The sequence below is a fragment of the Tympanuchus pallidicinctus genome, unplaced genomic scaffold (genome assembly GCF_026119805.1).
Source record: "Tympanuchus pallidicinctus isolate F22 unplaced genomic scaffold, pur_lepc_1.0 scaffold2, whole genome shotgun sequence".
In the NCBI taxonomy this organism is placed as follows: Eukaryota; Metazoa; Chordata; class Aves; order Galliformes; family Phasianidae; genus Tympanuchus; species Tympanuchus pallidicinctus.
The window spans coordinates 21,447,034-21,468,354 of NW_026294721.1; the positions used below are offsets into that span (position 1 = coordinate 21,447,034).

The 21,321-nt window shown below is 44.6% G+C and overlaps 1 protein-coding gene across 7 annotated transcripts in view; it reads right to left on the bottom strand.

Moving 5' to 3' along the window:
* Positions 1–17,787: 17,787 nt before the first annotated feature.
* The window catches only part of RBM47 (RNA binding motif protein 47), a 75,589-nt gene continuing 72,055 nt past the window's right edge, over positions 17,788–21,321 (bottom strand). For all 7 annotated transcript variants that reach the window (XM_052682787.1, XM_052682785.1, XM_052682790.1 and 4 more), the window contains one exon: positions 17,788–20,545. In XM_052682787.1, coding sequence (XP_052538747.1) covers positions 20,291–20,545 — 255 coding nt within the window. In that variant the 3' untranslated portion in view covers positions 17,788–20,290. The remainder of the gene's footprint in view (positions 20,546–21,321) is intronic.

Consider the following 21,321-nt stretch of genomic DNA (forward strand, 5'->3'; position numbering starts at 1 on the left):
CCTATGGATGAAATGTTGGAGTCCATTTGGAGTTCATGTTCAGTGTTGATGGAAAGGATGCTATGGCCTCTTTAGGACTTAAATTGGTTAGAGGAAGGCAGCAGGCAGATCTGTGTTGCAAAACAGAATTTGGGGTTTGCAAAATCAGAGTAAGGAAAGGGGGAGGGTGAGGGGGGGGGGAGGTATATAAAGATGAAGTGAAATGTGTAAAATTACCACAATCCTTGTTCAGCTTCTTGCTGTGGTGCTCCTTTTTTCCTTTTAGACCAACCATTTGGTGGCCAGCCTGCATCTAGGCCTGGGCTGACAGCAGGCCAGATGTGCTCCCACCTGGAGCTGTGTTGCAGCAGTGGCTCTGCTCAGGTTAGGGGGTTACTCTCTCAGCCAGTGGTAAGGTTTTCAGTGTACTTCAAGTCATGCCTGTGTGTCCAGGCTTGTACTACCTAGTGATGGAAAGGTGGAACTCTGAGGAGTTACTGTCACTGCCTGCTGGTAAGCAAGTCCCGCCTTGCTCCTCTGCTCTGTTCCCGAAAAGATGTGTTCAGGGGCCCTGGACTGTCATTTGTACGACCAGGAAGGTTGTTTTCCTCTGGGAATACTTCATATGGTAAGTTCCCTTTAGCACCTGTGGGTGTACAAATCCAGCTCACTGATCTCTCCGCAGACTTTTGATAGAAATGTTTGCTCTGCAGGATGCCTGACATGGCTCAGAACTGTTCAAATGTATTGTCATGTCCTGTGGATTGTGCCTGTTTTTATTCAGCATGTTAATTCTTTAGGTAACTGCCAGTGAGAGAGCTGAGATGAGTGAAACTTGTGTTGCTTTTATCTACTGTACCTGCTGTAACTGGAAGCAGAATAATGATCACAAAACAAATAATCCTTTATGTTTCCTCCTAACTTAAAGGACAGGAATTTTCAAAAAGGCTTAAAATTAGCATTGAAAACCAGGAGTAAGTAAACTGGTCCCTCATCCCCTTCCAGTCTTAACCGGTAACATAGTGTGAGTGAGCTCGGGGTATGGTGAGGCACTGTCTTTGTTTTCTGGTGATGTTGCTTGTGCTATTGTGTTAGTTGGTTGAGTTTCCAGATCTGACATTCTGCGCATTTCTTCCAGAAGTGCCGAGTGAATGATTCTAGCTTTCTCCTCTTTCCGTGTGTGCTTTGCTGTGTGCTTGAATGGAGAAGCCATTGGGTATGGACAGTTTTTCCACTTCATGCTGTTTGGCACAGAGAGCTGGAGTTAATCTGGGGAGTGTTACTTATTTGAAAAGCTAGGAAGATTAAGTCTTCCTGGAAATGAAAATTTTCTTGTTTCTAGTTTGGTAAAACTAATGATAACTGTTATGTTTTTGTCCTTCTAGAGAGACAAGAGAAGAAAGTGAAGAACAAAAAACAGAGTGAGAAAACTAAAACCAGTTCCTAACTGCTGAAGATTTCACTCATTTGGGCAGATTTGGGCAAAACTTCATGTATTCACCCACTCTCAGGTGCACTGCCTTAGTTCTGTATTTGAATGCCATACTTAGTACTCTGCAGAAGCTCTTTGACACATAACAACACTTCTAAACACCATAGTTCAAAGTGGAATGGGTTGGACATGCATTTATTGAGCACGGCACTGTTTAATCCACACATAACGCTCAGTAGCTTTGTCACGCAAGGAGTGGGGGCCTTGATTCCTGTCCTGTGTGCTTGAGATTGCCCCCACTCTCTTGACTGTATGGCTTCAGCAATCTGTGAGACCTAAAAAGGGTCGATGACAAGGTTTAGAAGAACTATAAAACTGGGGACAGCTGGGATAATGGTAGTGGCAAAGGGTGGCAGTGTTTCAGGAACTAAGCTGTATGCCAAGGAAGTGAGTGCCTTGCACAGTCTCCTCCAGCTCCTTCCTCATCTCAATCCTGAGACCTCTAGGGGTCGTACAAGTGCTGTTCTTGCCTGGGTGCTTCTAGGCAGTGCTAGTGGGCAATTATTTAAAGTGTTTAAAAAAGAAAAGTAAAGAAACGTGCTCTTGATGTTTTCTTTTCTTCAAGGAGCAATAAGCTATGTAGACTTGGTGCCTTATTAGCATGATTTCTTCTGCTGACTGCTTTTTGTTCAGGTCTAGGTAAATAAAGGAACGTGTCCTGTGGGCCACAGCAAAGGCTACTGTTCCGAAAGGCAGCTTCATCTCCTCCAAAGATATGGTTTAGTTAACTGTGGGCCAGTAGTCTTTTGAACAAATATGATGTTATGTAATCTGCAAGTCTTCGAAGTACTAGGGAATTAAGGCTTCATGAACAGTCAAGACTGGTCAGCGTGATCTGTTACTGAGATTGAGAGAAAATGCCTGCTGAAGGCAGTGGGAGCAACAGGAGCCTTGCAACAGTGATATGCTACAGCTTCTGACCAAATAGCTTAGAAAAACAGGTATGTGCAAATGGCTTTCTTCTGATCTTTCTTGACTGGACCATCTCACTCTTGTTTTTTATTCGTCAGTCCTTTTCCTTTAGTCTCTATGCTCTCTTCTGGAAGTAGGAAGAATCATTATGATGGGTTATAGTCATAATCTAGGGCAATTCCTTTAGCATCATGGTGCCGTTCCCTGTGCCCTGTAAATGTGTCTCCTTGAGTTCAGTAGCTGTAAATGTTGACTGGGTAGGGCAACATTACTGATACGGAAGAAGGAGGGATTATTTGCTCTTGCTGTTGATTTGCAACTGATTTCATACTTTGCTCACTGCAAATGTGTTGATATGAAAAGAGGTTTTTGATGAGACCATCTCTACAAACAGCTAGGCTGAGGAAGGAGAAATAATAGAGGCAGTTCAATAGTTAGCTTTCATTTCAACAGACTGACACACTGAAATATACCATTTGTAACTTCTGGAAGCCAGAAGTGGAGTGTACCATATGGGATTTTTTGCTTTTTCTTATTGGCTCTCTGTGAAAATCAGAGCCTGTGCTTATTCCCAGAGGTGGTGGTTCTTCACAAAAAAAACCCAAAACAATTAAATCTTCTGCTTTTCCATCAGATTGCAGTCCCCTGTTGGAAGACAACTAGAGAGTAGAGACTGCAACTCAAGTGGCGTAGCAGGTGTGATAGGACTGGTGGTAATTTGGTACAGTTCAAATGATACCTTTCTTTAAATCTCAACCTGTTTCTTGCCTGTGCTCTAACCTTGCCCCAGGATGCTGTTTCCAGCTGTTCCCTGGAAATGATCCTCCTGAACCCAGGTTGGTAGTTGGCTTCTTCCCCTTCCTCTGTCTCAGAGGCACTCAGACCTGAAGGTCTCTCTTCCTGTGGCAGAAGGAGGAGGCATGTTGTGGAGAAGACAGAACGGCTGAAGGTTCTACAGTAAGGTGTTACAGATATGAACAGAATGAGGGATGTGAATCTACTGTGTGATTGAAACAGCTTGCAGAAACCTACTGTGATAAGCGCAGTACAGTATAGCTTGTCTGTTCAGCACAATGAAATGTGAAGCCCAGCACACTAGGTTATAAATAGTGTTTTGCACTAGTTGGCTTAGTGATTATTAGTATAGCCCAGACCTGGAAATGTTCATGGGTACGAACTCTAATGGGAGCCGCTGCTGGCAGGTTGGCTTGGGAGACAGAACTTCATATTTGTGCAGTAGCAAAATGTAAGTCACCATTCATTTCTGTTTATTTCTGTAGCACTGCAGCTGCTGAACTGCAGTTTTATGGCATATATTTTCTTTAAAAACAAACGAGTAAAAACCCCAAATACAAAAGACATCCAGCCAGAACAAAAAGCTAAATATTAACCAGATTGGTATGAGTATTGGCTGAAATCCATTGCATATGCTAAACCCGCCCTGTGGCAAAGGAACACGGGACAATTACTGATTTCAGATTTCCTTTTCATACAGGACATTTCAAATATCACAAGAGGTGAACTCAGAAGAAAGGGTACCTAAAATTGTGGGCTTTGTACCTGAACAGTGGGGCTTTATCACAGACTGGTGATGGTCATGGGGAAGATTTGCAGTGGTTTGGTGTCTAGTTTCAATGAGATGCTTTAGAATATTAAAAAGGATGCACCTGAGTATCATTATAGCTCTGGGCTTTGGTCCTGCTGCTGTGGTCTGGCTGGGACTGAGGCCACTGTTGTGGTTTGCTTTGTGGTAAGCACCCTGTGATTTTCTTGTGTGTGTGTGTGTGGATAAATCACTCCAGGGTGGGAGTAAATAGACAGCACAGTGGTACTGTTGGTTTTGTTTGTTTGATTGTTTTATTGCCTGATATGTTTTGTAGGATGCTTAGCCAGGACCACTGCATACCTTGTTAGTGACTTCCCTATTCCTTCTACTAAGCTACTGAAGATTAATTTAATTTTATTGATTTTTTTTCCCAAAAGTACTTTTGGACAAGTTTGGCAAGTGCCATACTTATAGAAATATAGCATTGTGCTAAGGCAGCTGCTTTGACTAAACTCAGAAGCCTGCCAACGGGCTGTTCACAGTTAATCATTTAAATCTGGATCCAGTCAAAGGTGCTGGCACTGGTGGATCTTGGTGCCCTAGGAGAGCCACCACTGATTTAAAGGTCTCCCAAAGGTGTATAGGGCTGTGCTGTTTTTATAACTCAGTTGTTATTGCTGAACAACCAAGCATAGGCAATTTGCATTACAGAGATTAGGATTTATCTTAGAATGAGTGAAATCTGCAGGAAAAGGGAACAGAGTTACTTTAATCCAGGAAGGGTTTGGGAGGGAGGTTGGTGCTCAACAATCCCTAGCTTTGTTAGAATTCCAGTACTGTTTACCTGGTATGCGAACCTTCTCTGTTTTTATCGCTCCTATGGGTTAGTTTCTCACTGCAAGTAATATCTCTCCAAAGAGCAACTTTATCTATAACAAGTAATTTACCTAATTGCATGCTATTGAGAGAAAAGGCTTTCATTCTCAGATGGAGCTGTAAGTTCCAAGGTTCACTGTAAAACAGGGTGAAAAAATATCTTATCAGGAATCTATACAGTCTTTTGTAGTTTGCTCTTGTTGCCTTAAATACTGTCCAGTAATTTGAGATCCTATAACAACTGGATGACATTTTGCAAAACTCCTACAAGGAGACAAATTCTTGTTCCTTTTGCTGTGATCTGTGGCTGTAGCACAGCACAGCTGTCATATAGCCTAATTTCTGTCTTGGTTCTTCCATTTCAGCTTCCTTGAGATGAATACTGAAGGTTTATTACACGCTTTCTATCTAGGTTAATTATTTTGGCCTCTGGATCTACTAATTGCCATTTGTAAATTTTCCTGGTGGTAAAGGTCATAAAGATAACTTGGCCTCTATGGCTTAAATGTGTGGTACCTCTCAGGCTATGAAAGGCAGTGCAGAAGTCTGCTGATTAAATGTATGATTCTCTTGAGATTTTATGAAAAAGAAAGACTGTTTTGCCTTTATAGTTCACTTCCATCTAATTTTTCATGACATCTCAAACTCAGGTTGGAAACCTGTAATTTCAGTGGGGCATAATTGAATGGTAGAAGGAACTTTACATCAGATGTGAACCTGTCTCTGAACTGTGTAGAGGGCGGTAGGATCCTAATCCTGCTTTATGGGGAGCATGGACCATGTCCAGAGTGATGAAAGCTTGAAAACGAGACAATGGTGTTTCAATGTGGCACCAGTCAGTGTTGAGGATTTTTTCCAGCTCTTGTGAAAGTGGGCCCTTGTGAGGGTTGGTTTGCTTTCCAAAGCCTTGCTTATTTACAAACAAGGAATTCAGTGCCCCTAAACAACTTGAGGCAAGCAGGAGCAGCTGGCAGCAAAGTATCCTCACAGAAACCTCAGGTCACCCTACTGCTTCCACCTGGCATTCCTGCTTGGCCTTTGTTCCCATGTACTCTTCTGCCCAGGGCTGTCCCCACTGCTGTTCTTGGGCACAGTGCTGATTGAGTCCAGCCAAGAAGGTGATGCTGAGTTAACCCCAAATCCTGCAGAACAGCCAACCGATAAGCTTCTGTAACAAAGTGGCCAGCCTGACAGATGAGGGGGGAGCAGTGGAGATTGTCTTCCTGGGCTACAATAAGGCCTTTGACACCGTCCCTTACAAGATCCTCACAGAGAAGCAGTTGAAATATGGGCTGGATGAGCAGACAGTGAGGTGAATCAAAAACAGGCTGAACAGCTAGGCCAAGAGGCTAGTGGTCAGTGCAAAGTTTAGTTGGAGACCACTAGCCAGCATAGTACCCCAGGGGTCAGTATTTGGTCAACTTCTGTTTAACATCTTCATTAATGATCTGACGACGGGGCAGAGTGCACTTCAGTAAATCTGTGATGACACAAAACTGGTGGGAGCGGCTGGGAGGTGGCTGACAGGAACCTGCTGGAGTTCAGCAGGGAGAAGTGCAGAGTACTGCACCTGGGGAGGAGCAGCACCAGGATATGTTGGGGTACCCACATGGGAGCAGCTCTGGAGAATTGGGCCTGGTGGGCACCAAGCAGTGAGTCAGCAGCGTGACCCTGCTGCTAAGACTGATGGTGTTCTCGGCTGCTTTAGGCAGAGTATCACCAGCAGGTCAAGATATGTGATCCTTCCCCTCTGCTTGCCACTGCTGAGGCCACATCTGGAGTGCTGAGTCCAATTCTGGGTGCCCAGTATGAGAGACATGGTCATCCTGGAAAGAGTTCAATGAAGGACCACCAAGATGATGTAAGGTCTGGAGCTCCTCTGCTGTGAGGAGAAGCAGAGAGCTGGGTCTGTTCAGCCGGGGGACTTCACAGCCTGGAGGAGGGGAGGCGTGGGGGAAGAGGTCTCATCAACGGCCTTAAGTACCTGAAGGGAGAGCACAAAGGAGACCAGCAAGGCTCCTTTCAGTGGTTCCCTGTGCCAGCACAAGAGGCAATGGGCACAAGTGGAGCACAAGAGGTTCTGTCTGAATATTCCTTGCTACACAAGTGATGAAACACTGACAGAACTCATACAGTTGTCTTCCCTGGAGATCTCCAAAAGCTACCAGGCCTGCTATGGGTGGCCATGCTTAAGTTGTAGTTGAACCATATGGTCTCAGAGGTTCGTACTGTGATCATGTATTTTGTGAGCTGTTTAGTGCATGTTTGGGTAAGGATGTGCAAAAATTGATGTTTGTCCCCATCCTTTCTGCATGTTGTCCCCTTCAGGTTATCTTTACAAGGTGGTTGTGTTGTGTTTTCTCTCTGAGACAGCATTGCCAGGATAGCATTACTGCTTTTCTGGAGCTCTTGGAGGATAGTTGGTTAAGGTGGTGTGCTGGAGACTTACTAAGTTCAGAAAGCTCCTAGGGCAGCTGTACTGGGGAGGACCACTACTTGCAGTGGCAGTCAGCCCAGAGTTGTGCACTCAGTGTTGTCCTCTTTTTGCTCTGGGGTCTCTGATGGTTAGCAGCCTCTCTCGGCCTTGCTTTTCCTACCAGGAGTGCTGCCATTTGGCAGGAGTGTCTGTGTGAGGCAGCTGCTGCAAAGCTACCATGCTGCCTGTAAAGTGTGGCTTATGAGTAAAGAACTAGGCTGCATAGCGCTTTTATATCTGTAGAAATCAAGAGGCAAGATTCAATCCATTGCATTAAATGGGAGAGTCCTGAAATGCTTAGGAGGGTTTACTGAAGATAAGCAACTATTAATGCGTGTGTAGTTTTTCAAAGCATTGTGTAGGTGTTTACATACTTGCACTAATGAATTAGCAGCTTGCTAATCTGTATCCCTGTGTTAGAGCTGTGTGGTATGAGTAGTGTGAATTGCTCAAGACTGCGTGGATGTGTTATTGCAGCCGCAGTGCACTGCATGTGCCTCAGCCAGGCTGCTGTAGTTGCAACCCAGTGCCAAGCATCCCCAGGTGCATCTCTGCAGGTCCAGGCCTGCAGGGGATTATGCAGAGCGTGTGGAGGAAGAACGCGTACTGCAAACCCGTGTCCTGTTGTGCTGGGGAATGCTGGCTTCAGTGATCTCTCTGGGGTGTGTGTCTATTAGTCCCTTTGCTGAATTGCTTTTACCACAGAGGATGAACACAATGATCAGACATGCCTTAGAGCGGCTTTTCTGGCAGCACATGGTGGAAGCTAGGGTATGTTTACTAAAAAATAGTCCCCAAACAATATCTAGAGGCAACATGCATAATTGTTCTTAAAAATGTATTTGTCTGTCCTCCTTTTCAAGCACATTTCTAAAGGAGCCCCTCCAACCCTATTCTCCACCTGTATGCTCCCAGTGGACATCGTTTTTCCAAAACACAACTTTTCAGCTGCTCCACCATCTCCCATCTTGCAGCATGTCATAGCTACTTGATGCTGGATAGGTGAGACTCCCTTTTGAAACCAACTTTGTGGACAGTACGTGTGGCATACTGGACACATGACACTGCCATATGTTGTACAGCCATTACGTCTGCTCCATTTCTGCCAGCTTGTGGGCTATATTCTTAGCCAGTAGAGTGCCTAGGCATGATCTATATAGTTTGGACACCTAAGGTAACCTTTGCCCCTGAAGATGTAGTCTTATTGCCAATACAAATAGCGTGCTGCAATATTAGGTATGTTGTAAGTTTTAATTGCTTCTGTGGGCAGAGTATGGATGCTATTTCTTCATATGCTAATCTTGAATTGCCTAGTGGAAAGTAGCTGTTTCATCCATAATTCTCTCCTTAAAATCAATAGCAACCAATACCAACATTTTAAAAACAATGAACATTTTTAAGGACATTACTGTGAACTGAGTTTAAGCTCTGAACTTAAAAAGTGATTTTGCTTAAGCACTGAGTTGGGGTCTGAATGTTCATAGCTGCTGAACAGCTACTGCAGGCTGAGATCAGCATGCTGAAGTGAAGCACTGACTGTCTGTCCTGCTGTCCTCAGAAATGAATGTTGTCCCCAGAGATGAATGCTGTCCCACCTTTTCAGTTAACTCGCTTCTGTGTGTTGAGGAAAATGAATTTATTCTTGTCCTGTGATTCAGGCACAAGAAAGTCATGTATGGTTTAAAGGAAAGCAATCACGTAGTAGAAAGTAATGAAAACATAAGAATTAGGTTGCGAATGAAAATGATAGGATGTTTGATTGGGCTGCCTTCTGTATGATTTGAGAAAAATCTTTGGAAGAGAGATCTGTTGATACTTACTAAGTAAGCAGAAAATATGTTTATCTCCAAAAATCTCCTGTGGTGGGGGTAATGCTAGGGCACAGTAGTAAGTAAACTTGCAGTATTCTTGCTCTTCCCTAGCTATTAACATCTGCCATTGCTAGAGACAAAATGCCAGATCCTGCATCCCAGTCAGCACAGCTGCCTGTACATTCTGGGTGTGCAGCTGCTAAAGCAACTAAAAGCTTTTCCTGGGGTGACAAATTCTATGTCAGGCTGTAAGTGGTGTGGAACCAAATGAGTACTGTGATTCTGCATCTCCTGCACTTTTATTCTTGGGCTATTTTGGACTATCTTTGCTCCTTGCGTTCCTTGTAGGAGCAAGCAGATTAGCTAAAATCAAGTTGCTTTGCAGTTGGGGCTTAGCAAGTGAGGAAACACGAGAGGTTCAAGCAGGTGGAGTTGTCTTTCTTCTGTCAAAAAAAAAAAAAAAGCCTGCTGTGTTAGACCAAAACAGCCATCATGTGAGGCTCATTATACTGGGAGTGTCCAACCTACATCAAAATTTCACTGGCAGGAGACAGATAGCAAATTGTCACCCAGCAAGCTGCCAGGGCAAGTCATCCTACTAGCGGGAGGTGTTGGCATCTCAGACTCGTGGGACCAATCCCGAAGGAGCAGGAGTGAAGGGCGAGGTGGTGGGCACTGCAGCTCCACTGGATGCATACAAATGGGTTTTGGTAAAAATCCTATACAAGCCTGGCATTATTGTTTGCTAGTTCCTGTATCGTTTTGTGATGACACTGGTCCATCCTTTCAGGTCCATTTAAACATAAGTAAGCTTTCATCATTTTAAACCTCACATTTCTGAAAAAAAAATGACTGGTTTTGTCAGTCACTAGTTATCCAACAGTTGCTTTTTTAGTAGAACACTGTAATCTGTTTACCCTTCTATTATTGGTATTAGCTCATTTGAACCTGGCTTTCATTTTTGATCAGTACATCCTGTAAGAGTCATCAAAAGCTTTTTGTTTTATGCGATCCAAGCATAAAATTAAAATTTAGAGAATCCCCTCCATTTTCCTTAGTGGTTCCTTGCATTTTGAGAGGTAAGAGACCTGTTTCTCCCTTCTTCCATCCTTCCAAGCCTCATCTACTATTAAATCTTATATTTATCTTTTGGGTTCTTTGTCATTATCTCCTTTGTATGTATGTATTATCCAGAATTTCTGTTAAAAAAAACCCGAGCAGCAGTGCCTTAGCCAGCCCTACAATTTCTGGAGTGAACTAGCTGGTTACATAAAGCTGCCCTTTGTTTCCTTTGTTGACCTCTTGCAGGTTTTTCTACTTTGCCTTCGTTTTTTTCCCCCTTCGTATTTCATTAAAAGACTAGCTTTCATCTTTTGTTTTGGGAGGTGAATTCCCACATTCACTTACGCACGCTCTTTCCTTCTGCCTTCCCTTCCAACGTGACAGAAGTGGAGAACTTTTGGGAGACAAGATCTGAGACCTCCAAGCGTAGTTCCAAGCCCAGGCAGTGACCTTGTCCATGCAACTCCAAGGGAAAATGTTCTGGAAGTGCACATAGATACAGTTTTCACAGACAACTGGTAGCTTCCCTTCTACTCACTAGGAGATTTAAACCTTTTAGGACTTAGGGATTGACTTAACCATCCATTTGAGGAGACTCAGGGGAGACACTGCTCTCTACAACTACCTGAAGGGAGGTTGTAGCAGGGTGGGGGTCAGCTCCTTTGTAACTAGTAATAGGATGAGATGGAATGGCCCCAAGTTGTACAAAGGAGGTTCAGGTTGGATATTAGGAAACAGTTTTTCTCAGAAAGAGTAGTGAGGCACTGGAACAGGCTGCCCAGAGAGGTGGTGGAGTCACTGACCCTGGAGGTGTTCAAGAACTGTGCAGATGTAGTGCTGAGGGGCATGGTAAGTGGGCATGGTGGGGATGGGCTGATGGCTGGACTCGGAGATCAATAGTGGTCTTTTCCAGTCTTAATGATTCTGTGGCTCTGCTCCTGCCTCCTCGCTGTGAGAAGGCAATGGTTTGCACAGGGATGTGGCAGACCACATCAGGAAGCTGAGCCTGACCAAATGCAATTCTCCCCTGAGCCCTGTCCCAGGGCTGGCTGAGCCAGCAGCAGCATTGATGGCAGTTTTTTCTCCTGGTGGTGGGCATACATCTTGGGTGCTTGGGGTGCCTGGCTCACCTGCTCTTGTTCTGGTTTGCAAATGTGGGCATTGTGCTCCTGTAGCACCTGAGATGAAGAACTCTGCTTGGCCTCTGTGTGTGCTTGACTGGCATGTCCCATGGCAGCAGTGAAAAGGAACTCTTCAAACTTGGTAGTTATCTTGGTTAGACCAAGGCTTCCTTGCATCCTGAATTGACAAGCTTATAGCAAAAAACTGTTTAAACAGTCGAACTAGCATTGCCGTAAAGGAAGTATTGGTACATGTTCAGAGTGTGGGAGAACAGCCAAACAGGAAAAACAAAAGCAAAGAGCCGCAGTTGTCAGAAATCACAGAGCGTGCAAGCCTTGGGTACTGAAGGGGACAATCTCTGGTGACAGGCACTCTTGCACCTGCCCTTCGCACCTGTGGATCATTTGCAGAGCAGTTCTGTGTGCTAACAGGAATATGGCTGCTTCTCACCCAGCCCGCACTGAGCTGGCTCTCCTGCCCCAGCGCTGAGCTTTGCTTTTGAAAGTTGGTGCTGTTCTGGAGACAAAGCAAAAATTGTAAGTGCTGCTGCTTGGTGGAACAGTATGTTGTTACTCCACAGTTTTCTACCTGTGGGTAATTGCTGCAGCAGGGCAGATGGGAAAGCTAGACTTTTGGAAAGTGGTTGTTAATACTCTGGTTGCAAAAGCAAACAGTGGCAGCCCTCACCTGCAGGAAGGTTACAGGGCTGATTCCCTAAATGCCACAGCCAGGGCGAAAGTGAAGCTCCCTGACAGGGTTTTCAGGCTACTGCATCTGGCTGTGAGCAGCTCCCCTTCCTCAGCTTTTCCACTTTAAACCGTGGCTCTTTCTCTCTTGTGGGCAAATCATTTACTGTAATTTAATGATCACAACCGCATAAATTTTGCTTCCTTGTGGTTTAAAAAAAAAAAAAAAAAAAAAAGAGGATTAATTGTCTCAGTTTATCTTTCCACATAGGTCACATGGCCAGAGCTGGTTGTAAAATGTGGAAAAACTGGTTTGAGGTGTGCCAAGTGCCAAGTGCTGTACATTTCCCTATTCTCTCTGCCCTCTCTATTGCTCACAAAGACACCACAGAAAGACAAGGAAGTTTGCTTTCTCAGGGAGTGGATTTTTGTAATGCATCATTTATTATTCTTAAATCTAATCCTTTAAGACCTCGGTGCTGTTCTAGTCCAAACCTGAAAAAGAAACAACCCGAAAAAAATTCCTGTTCAGCCATACAAAAGCAAAATTGTGGAACACAATCAGATGCCCAGCTTGTAACAAAGCCATCAGAGAGCATACCAAGCTGCCTTGGAAGCCAGACAGGTGGGATCCTGATCTCACCGATTAGTGAAAGACCCATCAGCTCTGCCCTGGGGGTGGGGGTGATGTTGGCAGGTCATGGCTGGCCTTTGGGACTGGGCTGGTGAGGTGTGCTGGGTTTAAGGGAATCTGGGGCTCTGAGACCATGTGGTGCTGAAAAGGACTCGATTCTTCTTGCCAAATACAAATTGCAGCAGGCTCATTTGAATGATTCTTTTGTCCCTGTGGGGCTCTTGCATTAGACTGTAAGCTATTTAGCTTTTCTTACAAAGAGCCTTTTTCATTGGTGCTTCCAAAGAGATACTGGAATGCGTAGAAAGTGCTGTCTGACCCCAGGGGAGAGGCAGCAGGCTCCTGTTTTCACACTGGAAGCAGGTCTTGGGGCTTCGCTAGGCTGGGCTCTGTGGCTGGATCTTTCTGAAGCCAGGCCCAGCAGCTGGCGAGTGTTTATTCATTGCTTCTGAGTGGTAGTGATGTTTGTGAATGCTGAATGGTGAAGATATGCTGGCACTGTGCGCAGCTGAAGTCTTTGTTATTACAGGTAAAGTCTGAGCTGATGCACTCGTGGAACAGCCCTGGTAGGGGACCCAGCCTGGTGTCTATGCTCCACTGAAACCCTCATATGAGAAAAGTGGAACTAGCAGAAAAAGCATATTGCTAATTGAAGTGTGTTTTACTACTTAATGTACAGTTTGATTGACAGAGCTTTTTTGGATGGGATATGGATACTGTTCTAGGGAAAAGCATGTGATGGGCTTTGAATGAGCCTCTGATGGTAACTATGGGTAAGAAGGAACAATTTCCTAAACTGTGATGCTCTTCATATTGTGCCTTTGATGCCTACAGTAATGGTATTTGTAATGATTGTACCCCTGTTGGTGGTGTCGGTCACCTTGTGGATACAGCACCGCTCAGTAACAAAGCTGTTGGAAAAACATCCCTTTTACTTCACCGGTGAATATAATTCCTCATTTGAATTTCAGTTGCTTTGCGTATGTGTATTTGGCTATTCCCATCTCCTAAAGGGAACCAGATTTTCTTTGCTGTATGTCATGTTCAGTTCTCTGGCAAAAGAGAAATAAGAATTTGGACATAGAAATAGAATGATTTTTCGGTATGCATTTCTGTTTTGTGGGGCCATGAGGGAAAAACTGTGCTTGAGATGGAGCAGGTCTCTGGGGAGGGTTGACGTGAACACTGGTATGAGATCTGTTGGCAGAAATGAGACTGGCCTTCCTATGTATCTCCCTTTGGACTGCTAGGAGTAAAGAGGGATCTGTAGCCAATGCACTCCTATCGCTGCCCTTCTCAATGCTCAGGAGAGAGAAGCAGACAAAACAGCTGAAGGTGTTTTGCTGCCCTTTGTGAATGTCACCTACTTACCCAGCCAAACTCCTGAGTTTGACAGGCCAGTGCTCTGGAAAGCCCTGAATGTCGTTGGGTGCATGGGTGAGCAGCCCTGCCCTGCACACACCCTCTGTGTTGGGGCAGCTTCAGTGGGGAGGGATGTGTGCCCAAACTGAGGGTGTGGAATGATTTTCTGTCTTGCCACAGTCTGACCCACCCTTATCTGAGCAGCTCTCCCACAGACTGAGGCCCCAGGATGTTACCCCATCAATGAGTTTCATGGTCAGTCTGAGTGATACTTGCCTGGGGGGCTGCAGGTACCTCTGTAGTGAGACTGGAGACCAGCTGGCAGCTGCTGGCTGTGATGTGTCCCTCTGCATCCTGCACAAAAGCTGGTCAGCCAGAGTGTCTGGCGTGAATTCAGGCCTTAAGGGAATCCTTCACTTATCCATGTGGCTGGAAAGCCCTCCAGTAAGGAACAGCAACCAAAAAGTCAAAGACTGGAGGAACTAAGGATGCCCTGTGTACAAGTTTAATAAGTAATCCCTTGTTATCGCATGCCTTGTTGAATGATTGCAAGATACCCTGGTCCATATCCTGCAGATTCGTTACAGGAGTGATAATTGCTTGTTGCAGATATTGTTTCAAAGCTTTGGAACAAAGGATCTGCTAATAAATGTTGGCTGTTTTGCTTCTGGCTGATTTAAGCATCTCTCTCTCTCAGCTAGCTGGCTTGAGGTCGCTCCCATGGCTTGTGTAGGCTGTTTGCAGATTTTTTCATGCTTCAGTGAGATCTTTTGGTTAACTGTGGCATCCCACTTCCCATAAGCAAGCAGACTACAGTCAGCGGCCAAGCTGACACAGATCTTCAGTGACATTACAAACATGTACAAGGCTCAAAGTGCAGCCCGAGTCTTTCACCTCTGACAAAAATCATCAAATGTTTGTTGGAAAGAACTTAGAAAAAAGGAATAAAAGCATGCCATGGTTCAAAGTAAAAGTACAGCCGTGGACAGGCAGACCACCATTTCTGACTGGTGACCACCATACAGTCTCGTCACATGGAGAGGCACAGGAACAGTTGAGTGGGCACAAACCTACAACCGAGAGCTGAGTTTGTGATCTTGCCTCCATAGTAACCCATGGGATTGATAGCAGGACTTTTTAGCAGGGATGGATGCAGGCTGGTGGTCTTCCCTTGTGGTAGAAGGGGACTGTGAGGAGCAGAAGCTTCCTTCATTATGGGGCTCCCAGTGCAGCCTCTTCAGATTGTGATAGCTGCCATCATGTCATCGTGTTGGGATCGCAGGTCTGTTTGGTGCACATGGGACAGATCCAAGCACATTTGAACTGTTTCCTGCCCAGTCTTGTAATGAAGACTTAGCCCTTGACTGCACACCTCCTACAAGCAGATCTGTAATTTTGCTGCAGGATTGGGCTTCTGTCTTCTTATGTCAGAAAACCATTAATCTCCTGGCCTCCCGTCTGGAGGAAAAAAAAAAAGTTGATCTAATTCATCAACTTGACAGGGAGTATTTTATACGGAAGTACTTCTACAGTCTGGTCTGTACCAAATGAAAAAAAAAAATTCATACTCTCTTTGCTCTTTGGAGTGGTGTATGATGGTGCAGTCTGTCTGTGTTAAGAGAGGATGACCGTGTGCCACAAACTTGCTTTTTTTCATTTTCTTGCTTACAGCTTCTCCCTGTAACTCCCCTTGTGCAGTTTCATTTCTAAGCAGAGCATAACACTGAAATTCAGTCAAATGTGATTCAGCATTTCACTGACACACTGGAGCATAAAACCTGGCTCTGCTGACTTTCAGATGCACAGCAGAGGTAGTTTCCCCTGCTATGAGGTAGGTCCTGGATTTATTTTTTTTTACAGATCAGCATGATGGGTCACTTTTGAGGCTGATAGGCATCAAGAACAGTGAGCTCTGCCAGTAGCTGCTGAGGACCAGGAACAGAAATGCCACACGAGTAGCACTAGTCACAAAGCAGGACATGGGATCCTGTGTATACCTTCTAGAGGCACTAAAAATGCATTTTGCGTATGCTTTGAGCTCTCCAGTTCTTATATATAAGATGTTGCAATATCAGAGAGATGTAAGTCCACTTGAATTTCTTGTTAATCTGTCTATACGGTTGCTGTGTCACAGTGATATCAATGTGTGCTGTTCTCTGAAAAAAAATTCAAAGCTGCTTTTAGCACTTGCAGTTGACACCAGCTAGAGCAGTGTGTATCTGCTCTTTAAGACCATTAAGAAATGTGGTCAGAAAGGGAATGAGATCAACTCAGCAACATTTTGAGTTGTCGCAGTGCCCAAGGCCTCGCTAGAGCTCCTGGCATTCCTGGATCAACAAGGTCATTTTAAAAGCATGATTGCATTTCTCTGGTGTTATTTATGTTAATATCTCCAGAATGACTTGCATGTTTGAGCTTTGGATGGGTTAATCATTAATTATGATCTTACAAAGCTGAAATAAGAAACCATAAATCTAGGAAAATAATAAATTCTCTTGTGAAATGTCTGTTCAGAGAAAGTCAGAGCATGCTGTGTAGATTCATTTTAATTTAGGATAGATAAAGGGAAGAGGAAAACTTCCATGAGAGAACCAGACCCATGTGTTAGTGAGGCAGTCAGTCCTTCATCACGCTTGTAAAAAGCTGATGTCTGTGAAGTGCATGGCTTAGCTGGATGCCCGTAGGGGTGGTGAGTGGAGAGGCCAAGAAGGAACTGCAGGAAAGGCATTAGTCTTCCTGTTTGACCTGACTGTTTGCCTGACAGGTAAAGTTCTGATGTGGCTGTATCTCCTTAAAAACTACTTTTAGCATTGTGACGATTAACCCTTTACTAAGTAAGATATGGAGACCCGCTACTGGTCATTTTTAGTGGAATGTACAGACTTCCTAAACCAAACTTACAATGTTTAGACATAGCAAGCAAAATTAGGTGTCTTTCTACCCATTCCCAAGTCTAACACCAAAAAAAAAAAACAAAAAAAACCCCACAAGCAAAAACCACTTTCCTAGTACAAACAAACGAACAAAAAAGCAGTAGGGAAATGTCTCATTATTAGTATCTTCCAGGAAAACCAAGACATTAACATGGGATGTCTTGACTTAATTGCATTATGAGAAGTGATGTTTAAAGACAGGAAGTTGCAGATACACTTTAGTCCTAATGAAGGATATAGAAGCTTGTGCAGTATTTGTTCTGGTCTCCTTTTTGGGATTATTCACTAGTGGTAACCTTCTTTCTGCTCTGCCTTAGGGTTTAGCTCTTCTCCCTCACACTGCCCTTGTCCCAAGGCTTAGTATATGCACCCAACAATCTTCAGATGGGCTTATAGCAAAGAAACAAAAGGGTAGTCTGTAGGACTGCTTCCAGGAAGTGCAGTCCTGTGATCTGTTCTTCATGGAAGGGCTGTGTTTGTGGGCTGAAGCATGCTGAGAGGTTAATGATGTTGGGCTTTCTCTTAACAGAGCACCCCATTGCCAGCTCCCAGAGCTTCTGCCCAGGTTGTAGTGGTCTTGTGCAGCAAGTGAGTGGAAAGCATAGAGAAACAGCAGCTTCAGCTCTTCCATCTGCATCCAGGCATGGATTCTAAATTGGGTTTCAGAAGAGATTTAGGCTGATCCACAACTGCTGGATAATTGAGGAGGTACGCAGTGCATGTGCTGGGGTTTGCACTGTCCTTCAACCCATCTCTGCTCCCAAGGAGCCTGTGGGGATGCTGACTGTGGCTCCCTGCTCCCCTCCTGCCCCAAGAAACTGCCCAGCCAGGAGGGGACACATTGCCCACAGGGAAGCCCACCTGGCAGTAGGATGTTACAATAAATTAACAGTCTCTGTTTTTATAGAATGCTTTATTCACTATGTCCTAGAAATGTACCGTAAATGGAGCAAGAACTAAATAAATTCAGAGGCTTCTGACAATACAGAAAACAGAGATACAATAAAACACCTAAAATATCAGCTCTTTCAAGAATAAGGCACACTAGTTTTTTTTTTTAATAATATATATATATATTTCTTTGAACAGTTTGTTCTTAACCTAAAGATGTTCACATTTCAAGTTATCAGACTTACCTCAGTAGTAGTGTACATGAAATGGTTTAGAAGCAAGTGGAAAAGATGGGGGTGGGAGGCTGCATTCCCACGTCCTGCCTGCTCCTGCCCTGGCGTGGTGGCCTAGGGGCTCACCTCTTTGGGCTCCTATCTGTCCCTGATGCAAGCAACTGGGGCCAGTGGGGAGAGGATGGTTGGGAGAGCAACCATTGCCCTTTGACTCTCTTCTGGGTTGGCCATGGTTGTGATGGGGGAGCTGGAAAGGGGATAGCAGAGCCTGCAGTGCCTGGACAACATTGAGGTTGGCTTTGACCCATGGTGGCAGTTAGCACTGAGCTGTACAAAGCCTTAGCTGGAGCCCCCAGCACTTTTTGGGTACTCCTGCCAGGGTCTTCTGGCAAGGCTTTGCCTGCTTCACCTCCCCTCACCCTAAAAACAGGCACGGTGTTTGGGATGAGGGTTTGGGGGCTAAGGATTTTGTTTTCAGAAGTGGTGGGACAGATGGCAAAAGCCTCCAGGGAAGGGGCACGGAGGGTCAGAGTCCGACTTAATGGTTAACTTCCTCACAGTGCTTTTGATAGCAGTTGGACAGGTTTAAATAGAGCTCAGCTTTGCTGAGTAAGAGCACCTAAAAACAACCGCTCCATTTTGAGGCAAGAAAAATATGCATTAAAAGGTCACTTTACTAAGCTGGAGATGATCCGAAAGTGGTTCTGTTGTTAAAATATACTTTATATGAAACCCCTTCAGCTGGTATTTATACCACTAAAAGCAAAGCAAAATTGTTTACTCACTCCCTGCTCCACACCTCCCTTTGCTGGAGCTGTGATTGCAGAGTTGATACACTTCATAAAATGGGTGAGATATTTCTTTAACGTTTTACCATATTTTACATTCACTGCACTACTAAATAAAAGCCTTTAAACAGGCCACAAAACACTGCAATAATATATTTACTCCTTAATATAACAAACTTTTTTTTTTTTAACAACATCAAAATAAACTGTGTTTGTTTTGTGGCAAACCACATACCATGTAAATTTGCAACATAAAATGACTTTTAAAAAGTATATTAAAAGGTATTTACAAGCTCTACATCTTAAAACGCCTGGGTCCAATCCTTCCCATCCCTGATGTGCACACAGAGCTCCAGATGCGGGAGCTGGAGTCGGTGTGGAAGGGAGGCCAGGAGGGACGCCAGCGTTGCTGTGTCAATTCCAGTATCACCACCACCCCCAGTACCTCGGAAATTTCTCATGGGACGTGATGAAGCTATGGGTAAGTAGCACCGCGCATCCTGCTGCCAGGAGCGGGCGTGCTCTTGCCTACAACAGCATACATTCTCAGTCACTACAGCATATACTTCAAAGAATAAAATAAAGAGCGTTTAAAAAGAGCCTGGGTTTTATACTGGATGAAGATCGAAGTCGAGACGTCTTACGCAAAATACGAGGTGCACGTATCTGCGCGTGCTCCGAGGCTGAACTACAGGTAGCTTCAATAAATAAAAATTCCAGTTGTTGAGGAAAACTCTGAGCCTTTCCTTTGAGCATCGTAAGCCTGCTAATCACACTGCAAAGGGCTTCGCGTGAGGAGGCTTTCTTCTTTCTGTTCCTCCTACAAAGGCAATATGAATTACTTTTGATTTCAGACAGTAACAAACAGACTGTATTAATGCCAGCACAAAAACGCAGAGGTCTTGCACGTTTTTCAAATTGCACTTTCCAGTATAACATTTCTTAAATAAGATACTTGTTGTTTTTTTCTTTTCTTTAAAAAAAAAAAAAAAATCTAAGGAATGTATTCTTTAAATATTGAATATATTCTTCAAAATATATTGTTTAAACTTTCCCTAGCTGCTCGGGTGTGCTTCTTAATATATAGCTGATATATTATTAAAGGCACTACAAAATAGACATCTCTGGAGTGCAGTAGTTACTAAAAATAACCTTCATACCACAAATATATTGAAAATATAACTGCTAAAAAAAAGGACCCTGTGCAACCCCACTGTGATGCATATAAAGGCACATAAGTGACGGGTGGCTGCATCAAAGTCGTTTAGAAATGTATGAATACAGGCATGTTAAATTTTAAAAATAGCCTAAAAAAAGTTAGTGAAAACTTCAAGCGTAGAAAACATTTTGAACATGTTTTTCTGTGACATTCTTCACTTTCAGGTTCTGCGTCAGTTTACTGAGTCCTGACATTACTCTCCTGCAGCAGGCGCATTCTTCATAAATAGTAAAGTGTTCCTTCAGTGTTTGTTTCTCTGCCGACAGTCTCAGTACGTCTGGTAGACGTCGTGGATGGGCACCTGGATGGTGGCAGCTGGGAAGGCCGGAGGTATGTAGCCAGCATAGCCCCCATAAGCGGCAGCGGCGGCGGCAGCAGCGGCGGCGTTCTTCTGTAGAGTGGCTATCGTTGCTGTTGCTGCAGCGGGTGCTGCGAACGGCACGTAACTTGTCCCATAAATGCTGGCAGCGGGGATCCTCTGCACGTTGGGGGCCATGGTGTACACTGGGGTTATGGGGCGGCCCTGAAATCAGAGAATTGCAGTATGTCTTGAGTTGGAGGGGACTCTATGAGGGATATCCAGTCCAACTCCTGACTCCACACTGGGCAGCCTCACAGCCAAATCACGCATAGTTCAAACAGTCCTTGAGCATAAGCAGGCCTAGTGCTAGGGCCAGGTTGGGGATTAGGAAAAGGTTCTTCACCAGAATGTGGATAGGCGCTGTAACAGGCTCCCCATTGTCATGGCACCAGTCGGACTGGACACCCTTCACGTGCACCCAATCCAGACTACCCTGTGTGTCTCACTCATCTCTCTCACTCAACAGGGCACACACTGTCTATCTTCCTGTCCTTGTCTACTGCGTTTACAGTGAGATGTCCTCTTGGGGACTCTCCTCTTCCTACCAAATTTGGGTCCTTCATAGAGTAAAATCAACTGTCCAAAGTGCAGATGTCTAAGACAGGTCAAATGAACAGCACTTTTGGGGTGCCTGCTCTTCTCCTGTGACACATAGAATGGTTTGGAAGTTTTTCCATGTAAAGGCAGGTGTATGGCTCAGGTGCCAGACATAACCACTGGGGGAAAGTCTCATGTTATCTGTTATGTGAGATGAACTTCTCTGCATGTTGGAAAGAAAGGACAAAGTAATGGGAGTAGAAATCAACCCAAGAGCTGCAGTGGGATGTGAGGATCTCAGTGGGGTCATGCTTGAGCAACAGCCCAGTCCCACAGAAGCAGGCACCAAGCAAGAGCATCAGTCAGAGAGTGCTGTAGGCAGCTTTTCCCCTGCCCTGGGT